General features: G+C 31.5%; 1 protein-coding gene, 1 long non-coding RNA gene and 1 pseudogene across 2 annotated transcripts; all 3 read left to right on the top strand.

The window, feature by feature from the left end:
* The first annotated feature begins 1,292 nt into the window (after nt 1-1,292).
* LOC145622144 (uncharacterized) lies at nt 1,293-2,742 on the top strand. Its single transcript, XR_014109258.1, has 3 exons — nt 1,293-1,525; nt 2,438-2,495; nt 2,614-2,742. It is a non-coding gene; the product is annotated as an uncharacterized LOC145622144 (long non-coding RNA).
* Nucleotides 2,743-3,769: 1,027 nt separating this feature from the next.
* On the top strand, nt 3,770-5,492 carry LOC145620964 (ribonuclease 1-like). Its single transcript, XM_081676042.1, has 3 exons — nt 3,770-4,027; nt 4,177-4,332; nt 4,867-5,492. Exons 1-3 carry the CDS (start codon nt 3,911-3,913, stop codon nt 5,293-5,295), a joined length of 702 nt encoding a protein of 233 aa, XP_081532168.1. The 5' UTR covers nt 3,770-3,910; the 3' UTR covers nt 5,296-5,492.
* A 2,028-nt stretch (nt 5,493-7,520) lies between these two features.
* On the top strand, nt 7,521-8,952 carry LOC145563774 (ribonuclease 1 pseudogene; annotated as a pseudogene).
* Nucleotides 8,953-11,027: the final 2,075 nt, after the last annotated feature.

Raw genomic sequence — 11,027 nt, 5'->3', positions numbered from 1 at the left:
CTCAAAATATTTTGTGACTAGGGATTTCAATGTGCGGTGTTCATGGTATGATGACTAGCCTTTTTGAGAAGAATAATTACTGATGGCCTCTATGCCTTATGTCTGTTTGCAAGATATTTAATAAGGGTGTGCAAAAATAAAAAAAATTATGCCCATTAACTGGTATAACCAACAAATTTTATAGGTTAATTAACCAACCCTTTAAAATTAAACGGTTATGGTTAACCTAACCGTTAATAATAGTTGTTTATGGTTATGGTTATAATTTTGAGTAAACAGTTAACTGTTAAGATAATATTTTTTTTTTTAATTTACTTTAGCGTGCTGTTTGTAACTTTGTATCCAACTAATTAGAACTTATTATTATTTATCGGTTAATTGGAACTTATTATATATTGTTTATTGGTTTGTATCCAATAACTAATTGGAACTTATTATTGTTTATCGGCTAATTGGAACTTATTATATATTGTTTATTGGTTTGTATCCAATAACTAATTGAATTGGAACTTATTTTATTGGTTTGTATCCAACTAAACGAAACTTATTATTGTTTATAGAGTAATTAACACTTGATGTATTAAGGTTGGAATTATTAGAAAAGCAAAAAAGTATTAACTTAAAATTTAATTAATGGTTAACAGACAATCGATAACCATACCATTAATATAATTAACTACGTATAAGTGAAAATTATCAATATTATTATTAAAACTCAAGTGCAAGGAGTTATAATCTGCCACATGTCAGTTTTTTCCCCAAATTAAGCCAAGTCAGCGAAATTACCACATCAACTGCCACATCATCATACTCTATCACCTTATTCACCCTTTACTATTAACATAGCAATATTTATATTAATTCACCCTATTAAAATACGGAGTAGCAATTGATAAATCCCAAATATGTGACACATAGGAACTACAGTATAATATTGTGAAATCAAATACAATTCTTTTAGTTTCCTCAAAAAAAAAAAAAAAAAAAACAAACAAACAAACAAACTTTTAGAAGTACAGTATAATATTGTGAGATCAAATACAATTCTTTTTGTTTTCTTAAAAAAAATAAAAATAAAAATAAAAAAAAACAACAAACAACAAACAACAAACAATTCTTTTAGAATAATAATACTATACGAGCTGAGTATTAAGTGAGTAAGCGTGCCACAGTTGTTAATAAGTTTGATAGCAATTTCTTTCTTAAAAAATATTAAAAATTAAATAAAAATCAATGTTGTCTTCTTCCTCTATCATTCTTGTGATGGTGAATACTCATAGTTTTCCATGAAACACAAACAATCCAAATAAAGTCCCAAATCTTTAATTTTGGTATCAAAACAATATGGAATCATCATGGCTCTACTAAAAAAAGCTCCAACAAATATCAGGAACCAAGGTTTCGGACAATGGTGGTCGGCATACTAAAGGACGGGAAGGCCATGTCCACCATGGTGGAGGATGGGTCGTCGGCTGCCGACGCCGTCAATGTTTTCAATTGACGGTTTGCAACCCCTCAAAAAGAGGTAACTGATCTATGATTTTAAGAAGTATCCTAAGTGAAATTTGGGTTTTAATTGTCTTGATTGTGAAATAAAATGATTTAATTGCCTTGATTGTATAATCAATTTTATTAAATAGAATAATTGAGTACAATATTATCAATTTTTGACTCACAAAAGTATTCAATCATTTAAAGAGTAGTAATTAGAATTGCCGAAAAAAAAAAAAAAAATAGACTAAACTATTGAATTGCCTCATACTATAACAGTTTACAATTAAATTTTTTCTGGCTAAATTTGTGGAATTAATGGCTGAATTAATGAGTGACATTAGTACTACCACCCAACCTTTCACTATAAAAGTATAAAACTAACCATGTTATGTCACAAAGTTGTCACAACGTTCGTAAGGTTTACATACTCATATTTCATTGAATTTTGTTTGTACTTATTGCGGTCGAGTGATCAAACAAAGGTGTTTTGCTTTGAAAGTATCCTCATTTTATTGATTTGTGGTAGTATCTATTGTCGTGGAGTGATTAAAAAACCACCTAATAGAATTTAGCACCTGAGAAGCGCCATCTTTCATAGCCACATGACCTTTCTCAGGGCATTTGATTAGTCAAGTTAGTATTGTGTTTTCAAGTGTCCAGAAATTGACTACCCGCAGCTGGTTGTTGAAGAAGTCAGCAAGTCTAATAAGAGCTATATTACTCTATTGTTATTACTCTTGATGACTTACATAATAGTCAAATTATTGATGTGATAAGTAGTTTCAGAATTATTGCATGTTAAACTTTGTATGAGGAATTTTTAGAGCTGTACTTAATGGGCATAATAGTCAAATTATTGATTTGATAAGTAGTCAAATTACTGCATGTTAAACTTTGTTTTGTTATTTTCATTGATTTCATTTTTTAATGTTGGAATTTATAGGGTCGTTTGAGGCTAATTTCAGTGATCGACACTTGACACTTCATTCCAATAGCCTAAGGTACTTTCTTCTTATTATGCAAAACAATAAGCATATATTGATACCCCTAGCCCCAAACCCTCTTTTTCCCAACAAAAAATAACCCAAAGCACTGATATCATCTTATGAATTTGTACAGGGAAACTGAACAAACGAAGCTTCTCAACTCTGGAAAGCACCTTATGCAAGGAGAAGATGCAGAAGAAAAACAACTCCTCGCAAATAACCAAGATGCATCACAAAATTAAAAAAATGAGACAGAGATAGAGTCGATAAATGATCTACTTAATAAATAATATATCCTACTAAATGTAAAAACAAGGCAAGTACGGTATTATTAATTACTCTAACTATTACTTATGCATTTACGGGATTCTATTATTGCTATTTAATTTTCGATATATATGCTATTTAAAAATGAAGAACTTGCAAATTATAGGTACAAAATTCTAGCAAGACAACATAGTGCGTGGAATTAAATAAAATAGTCACACACTAAAAATCCGGGGCATCGCCCGGGTCGCTAACTAGTTTAACATTAAAACTTGAAAAAAATTCATCAGATGAACCCAACAAGTAGATACCTTATGCTTAAATTATTATCTTTCATATTAAATGCCCACATAATATCATATTATACTAACGATTAAAGGATTTGATAATAATATTGATATCAAGACTCTAATATCCACCACTTTTAAGATTTTAGATGAAATTAATTAATCAAGTGACTAAACTAGCTGACACACATATCGAACCAAATTGCTGAATCTTAATTCTTGATTCCAAAATCAAGATGGTTGAGCATCAACCTCAAATTGTTTGTGATAGAGTATAAAATATATTCCTGGGCCTCAACCATCAGCGTAAGCTTTTGGTTGAGTTGGTCCACTAACATGGTATCAGAGCCAGCGTGACACAAAGGTCACGGGTTCGAATCTCATCCGTCACTCCTTCAAAGTGGAATTAATTTTTTGGTTGAGATGGTCCTCTAACAGTTTGATATTAGATAAATTATGCATCTAATAATGACATATACATTTAGCTCATATATGAGTGTTTAATCTAATCAAATTCAACCGACTTTTATCTAAACATCACTCACATATTAATGATATGATATGTAAGACAAAATTACATGTGAGATTATTCTTAATAATTAACATCTTTACTTCTAACAACTTGCTTGCATTAAATTCGGATCTTGCTATTCATTTGTATAATCAACCCAGATCACAGTTACACTAAATACTCCATGTTATAGTATCGTAACTGATTTACACTTTTCAATCAAGCAATCATAATAAGCTAATATATAGCCTAAGATATTATAAGATAGTTTAAAACGCGTGAAGGAATACTATATAATTGAACTATATTCATTGACATATTTCAAAACATTAGCATTTCAACCTAGTAAGGGCTCAAAGAGAACAATGGGCAAAACAGGAAGCTCATTGTTGGCGAAACTCGTCTTGATCCTTAGTTTTGCAGTTGTAGCTCTTGGAAGTAATACCGTTACTAACCTAAAAGCCTTCTATTTGGTGCAGCAGGTACTTAACTTGTTTTCATTTTGATTTTAAAATAGTTTAAATTATCTTCTTTTCGCGACTTGTTAGGGTTTGGTCTAGTTGGATCATTCATCGAACCTAAAAGTAATAAATATAGTAAATATATATAATTTTTGTTTAATTTGTTGCAGTGGTTAGGTTCATACTGTAATCAAGCAGGAACAAAATGTTGCTATCCTGAATGGGGGAAACCTAGTCCAGATTTTACTATTGATGGGCTATGGCCTTACTCTGGTGATGGAAACTTTGCCTACAATTGTGGTGACGACAACTATGATGTTGGTCGGGTATGATAATCTTACATTTTCTTCATTTTTTTTTTCAATAATAACTTTTAAAAATTTCAATTTCAACGCAATTTTTTTAACCACGGTTAATGACCATTTAAACGTTCGGACAAACATAATAATTATGTGAGGTCTTGTTAAAGAACCCAAATTTAACACAAATCTTAAGTTGATGGTTAAGGCACAATATATATTTCGTACTTTATCATGCCCACTCAAATAAGAGTCTGGTAAGCTTGAAATATAGATGTTACATGGCCCCCACCATACCCAATGCTTAATACGGAGTATTTCACTTTAAAGGGGTGATGGTTAAGATTCAAACTCGTGACATTCTTGACACCATAACTTAGATACTAAGTTAGAGCGACATTCACTATGACATTCTTGACACCATATCATACACCACTCACATAAGAGTCTGTTAAGCTTGAAATATAGATGATTTAAACATGACACTTATTTTGACAAGTTGAAGAATAAAGCCATAATCCAAATTACCAACTAATACAATATTACATTATTGCAATGTAGATAAAATTCATGCAGGATGAGCTACGAAAATCATGGCCATCTTTCACATGCCCACAAATCGGAAGGAAGTTTTGGGTGCATGAATGGAACAAGCACGGAACATGCACAAAATCAGTCTTAGGTGAGATCCCTTATTTTGAAGCCGCTTTGAACCTCAAGAAGCAAGCCAACATCTACCAAGCCCTAGCAAAAGCCGGTATTACACCGGGCAACAAGTTTTACTCTCTTAAGGACATCAAGAGGGCTCTAGCTCGATCCATCGGGTTTCACCCATGGGTTAGGTGTAACCACAATGCTCAAGGACATAGCCAAATTTGGCAAGTCACATTTTGTGCAGACAAAAGTGGGAAGCATCTCATTGAATGCCCTTACATTCCTTCGGGACGTAACGATTGTGCATCTCATATCCAGTTACCTCCCTACTATTAATAGTATAGTACGTACCATTGTACCAAGCTAAGCTAGGTTATTTGTTGAGCTTCCTCGATTGCATTATTATAACTCTTTGATTATGTTTTGTGTTGCACTTTTGAATAAACAACAACTATCATAATTTGTTGATCATTATTGTACTCAATCCGGTATTGTGAATAATTCAATCCGGTCAATTTATTGATCTTGTACGTCTTTGCTAGTCAATTTAATCATGTGACGGTCTTTGTTAGTCTATTTAATTATGTGATAATTCATAATTGATACTGTCTTCACTAGTCAATTTTATGTGATTCAAATGGTCATTTAATTTAGTTTTATTTTATCGTTAATTCTTATTATAATAGCACAAACTATTGCGTCAATCCGGACTGACCAAATATTTCGTCAGTCCAGCGGGTTTTTGCTTTATACCAATGATCGCTCCTATTGACGGCGTTGTTATTAGCGGTGGTATCATAGACGGCGGCGAGAAACTCTTTGATTGTTGATTATATTTGTCCATGATTTATTCTTGAATTGGCTTGAAAATTGCTTGAGATTCTCGGATATTTCAAAAAATGCCCAAAAAAATCGATTTGGGGCTTTCTTGTGTGATGTATAATTGTTGAAATTAATTGTCCTGTGTGATTGTATGTTGAATTGTGAGCGTTTTGATAACAAATGCATGTATTTTGGTTGAGAAATGAGCATATTAGCTTATACCCATAAGCTTAGTACGGGACCTTCAAAAGTGGTTCTGCCATTGTTGACCTTCAATGGTAGGAAGACAATTATTGTATTTGTTTATTTTGAAAATAAAGATTACTAGATATGAAATCTTTATTCCTTCATTGTCCAGATGATATCATCTAAAGGATTGATGAAATCATGTATTGTGTCTACAATATTATCATTACGATGGATGATATCTCCTCTATTGTTTTTTTTTTATATCCTTTATTGTTTTTATGATACGAGTATCTTCTATGAGTTAGATGATATCTCTATTGTTTTTATGATATCTGTCATAAGTTGGATGATATCCTCTATTGGTTCTATGATATAAGCCAGATGATGTCATGGATAGACGGGATAATATCTTATATTGGCTACATGATATCATTTATAATTGTGTTTATGATATCATATAGTTTATGATATCATGTATTGGTTATATGATATCATTTATAATTGTGTCTATAATATCTTTTATTGGCTAGATGATATCTCTACTGCTTATATGATATCATTTATAATTGTGTCAATGCAATGATATCATTTATAGGCTGGACTATACCTCTATTGGATATATGATATCATTTATAATTGTGTCTGTGATATCATCTATAAGTTGGACAATATCCTCTATTGGCTATATGATGATATCCTCTAACAAACTATAGTATCCTCTACCAAAGATAAATTGTGCATATATTCTCTATCAAAAACTACATATCCTAATCAAATACAGCATATTATATTACTTGACACACGAATTGTAATACCTTCTCTTATAATAAGTACATCCATGTCAGTGATATCACAATTCCTTTTAACATAAACTAACGGCAACACCTACTTTAAATGAATGTAGTGTGATGAAAAGAGAGATGGAGAAAAATGAATTTAATGCTCATGTGATAATATGAGAATGAGATTACTTACAATAGAAAGTTGAAACGTTGAATAAAAAAATTCATGTGCAGTTGATACAAAATTAATTTTAATGTGCACTTGGTTGATATATGCCAAAATGGGCTGGACTTCCATACACTTAAAGACGGTCTTAGTTGATATATGCCAAAATGGGCTGGACTTCCATACGGATCAGACCGTGGACTGGAATTGATGGGCTTCTTTGGATAGGTCCAAATGGCTAAGCTATTGTGCACACAAACAAAGCCAATATACACTAATTACACAACCAAACAAATATTTGATAGTGAATGAAAAACTAAACTTGTGAAGCACAAGTTACAACTTCTACTTAGAAAAAATTAAATATCTATGATTTCATTCATGGAAAAGTTATTTAATCTCATGAGATCATAAAATAATTAATGCAAAGTACCCAAAAAAAGGATTTGCATTTATTAATGGGAGATATTCTTTTTAATGTTGTAAACTTCTAACGACTATATATAGTGGTTACCTACCCATTACTTCGTTCATTCTAAGCTTAACATTTTTTTAAAAAAAAAATAAATAAATTAAATTATCCTTACTCTAAGAAAAAAGCAATGGCGAAATGCAGGGGCTTACTATTGATGATCATGCTTGTGCTAAGTTTAGCAGTTCTAACTCTCGGCGGTCACACTAGCAATGATTTTAGCGAATTTTACTTTATTCAGCAGGTGAGTTTTTAAAATTTTTCTCACATAAATTTTGTATGGACTTGCATTAAATGGGTCGACTAAAAGTATACAATGAAAATTGATGGGTGATATAGTAATTAGAGCGAACTTTTTTTTTTTTTTTTTTTTTTTTTTTTGGTGTTTAGAGAGCCACAGGAGCAAGCATTAACCACTTGAGTTATCCCTCTCTCTCAACATTAAACTTAATTGTTGTGAACAAGTTTCACATAATTAAGATAAATTGTTTCCTTTATTTTTTGCAATAGAATTCTAATTATGGATTGTAAGTCTATCTAATTCTGTGCTCGTGATTTTTTTTTCTCCATAAAAATACAGTGGTTGCCATCATACTGTAACCAAAAAGGAACAAGCTGTTGCTACCCACCAACTGAAGTGCATGTAACAGATTTTACAATTGCTGGGCTTTGGCCTTGTCAAAACGATGGAAGCGCCCTTGAAAACTGCCCTGGTGCAACTTTTGACGAGACTGTGGTACGTATTGATTTTACTAAGAAATTAAAATCGAGATTCCCAATAAAATTTAAGTTATAGATGAAATTCAAAAAAGTAAACCATAATAGTAATGATACTATGTTAAACTACTAAGTATTGCTCATTTATTTGTCGTCATTTTTTTTTTTTCATTAGTTAATGACTGCATCAATTTTTATAATCGGTCATTCTTTAATGTTCTTTATGCGAAAGATGATTAATACGTAGTATGTAAATACTTATGTAGCATATAGAAATAGAGAGACAAAGTGAAACTCGTATCATGAAGAGAAAAATAGATCGAAAATCAACAGTCAAATATAATAACGTTATAAGTATAAATTCATAACGCATTTTGCTCAATAAACATAAAACTGATAAAATTTTGTCATTATTTCAGATTAAGCCCATAGAGGACATGCTACAAAAGGAATGGCCATCATTTACATGCCCACAAATTGGAAAGAAATTTTGGCAACATGAATGGAACAAGCACGGAACATGCGCAACATCAGTCCTAGACGAAATGGCATATTTTCATGTGACTCTAAACCTGAATAACAAGATCAACATCATCCAAGCTCTCGCGAAAGCAGGGATCCAACCCAATAACCAAAACTATTCGCTTGAAAGTATAAACGCGGCCATCTCTCAAGCCACCGGATTTCACCCTACAGTTTTTTGTAACCATGACGCTCAAGGGAATAATCAGATTTGGCAAGTTGTTCATTGTGTTGATAAAACTGGGACGAATTTTATCAACTGCACCAACACTCCTAAGGGGCTAGGAAATTGTGATTCTACCATTATATTTCCTTCTGCTTAATTAATTCTCATGTTCGTTAGTATTTTATACCAATAAATCAATATTTTGATTAATAAAAATATGAGGTTTGTGCTTAATCAACATTTTTTTTTTCTTTTATTCGAGCTAGACGAAAACATGCATGATCCATATAGATGATTAACAAAAAATTTAAAGAATTTAGGAATTGAATATTGATTTCGATGATGCCCCATTTTCTCATGGTAACATGACATTTTCGTAAATAAACCAACAACTTTATTCAACTGTGGAGCCCACAATAATGAAAAAGTTGTTGATTTATTCACGAAAATGCCCCATGAGAAACAGGGAATTTCCCATTGATTTCATAGTTAATTAGTGGTATTAGAAATCCTAACTAATTTAGATGATTTTGATTCAATTCCTTTTAAATTGATCTCAAAAGGTTTTCCTCGTGAATATCATTTTTTGTGACAAACATGTGAAGGGAAATATGTTCCATATATTTTGCTTGCAAACGGGTCATGGAATTGAACTACATTTATGAGGATGCTATTTATTTGATTGGATCAATTTGAAAGAATTTTTATGCTAGTTTGAAACTTAAAACCAACAAGATGAACATGATATATGAAAGAAGTACACGTTCGCGATGTGGACAACAAACATAACTGTTGAAACCCATTGTAGTCTACTTGTAAGTGTCCCACATTGAGAAAGAGGAGAGTTAGTTCGACTTTTTAAGATAGTGGAGTTACTCTAACTATTGCTAATTGGTTTTAATATGCAAGATCCTAAGCCTTACTTGTAGACTAAACTCTCCGCCTTATTATTTGATTGCCCAAACCTATTTCATATTATTTCGAAATTTAGATCCATGACTTGAAAAGTTTGTCCAAACAGTTGTGGAATTTTCATACCTAGTATGCGTTACGCGCCTAAAATGACCATCGACTTCATTTTTATGTATATGTCATGGTCATCGATATCCAAAATAAAGATCCGCGACCACAACAAGCCTCTTTCCATCAGGACTATGGATGGTTCACATGCCCGGCTAAGTCATGGCCTCGACTTCCTACAACTCTCACAGGATTCACACACACATTTGGATCGTCGGATTTCATTATATACACGGCGAAGTAGCCTCTATGTGTCTAGACCATGGTCTTTATCGTCTGAAGCTTTATTGCGGTATGGATGCAAATACAATCCACTCTCCGCTTGGAGACCATTCACAGTGAGTATCGATCCAAGGACCATTTGTAAGCCTTGCGATTGTACCTCCTTCTCCATTCTCTAAAGAGTTTAAATCTTCTATTAGGTATAGATTTTTATATCTTTCGTCCTTTCCTCCGTCTCTAGTTGATTGAAATACTAGTTTTGTACTCCCTCTGTTTCATAATGTTAGTCCCATATGAAATTAATCACATAAAATAAGAAAATAAATATATTTGGAATCTAACATTAAAGTACAATATAATTCATAATTAGTTTACCTTATTTGGCTTTTTTGATTTTTTATTAGGAAAGCACAAGTCATGATTTCATAATTTAAGGTAAAAATTTCCTTATTTAGAGTCATGTCATCAATCCACAATCAATTAATTCCAAAAAAAATTAAGTTATAAATGAAATATATTCAATATGGGGTAAATCTTTTTAAAACACTCAAAATAGTATATGGGACTAAGGCCTTGTTCTCTTCACCTTAAAAAAATAATATTAAGTAAAAATAAGTTTAGTTCAGTAAAATTAATTTCAGTTTAGTAAAAATAATTTCAGTTCATTAAAAATAAGTTCAGTTCAGTAAAATTCAGTTTTCTTAAAGAATAATTATAGTAGAAAATCAGTAAAAATAATTTCAGTTCAGCAAAAATAATTTTAGTTCAGTAAAATTAATTTAAGTTCAGTAAAAATAATTTAAGTTCAACAAAAATAATTTCAGTTCAGTAAAAATAATTTCAGTTCAGCAAAATTAAGGTGAAGAGAACAGGGCCTAACATTATGAAACGGATGGAGTACATGTTATTGGAATTGACTAACATTTTGTTCATGTATTTATACCAAAATAAAGTAATACAATTTATTACTTATATAAATTTATGTCAATT

This window comes from Chenopodium album, chromosome 1 (assembly GCF_948465745.1).
Source record: "Chenopodium album chromosome 1, dcCheAlbu1.1, whole genome shotgun sequence".
NCBI lineage: Eukaryota > Viridiplantae > Streptophyta > Magnoliopsida > Caryophyllales > Amaranthaceae > Chenopodium > Chenopodium album.
This window is presented reverse-complemented; position numbering and strand designations above follow the sequence as displayed.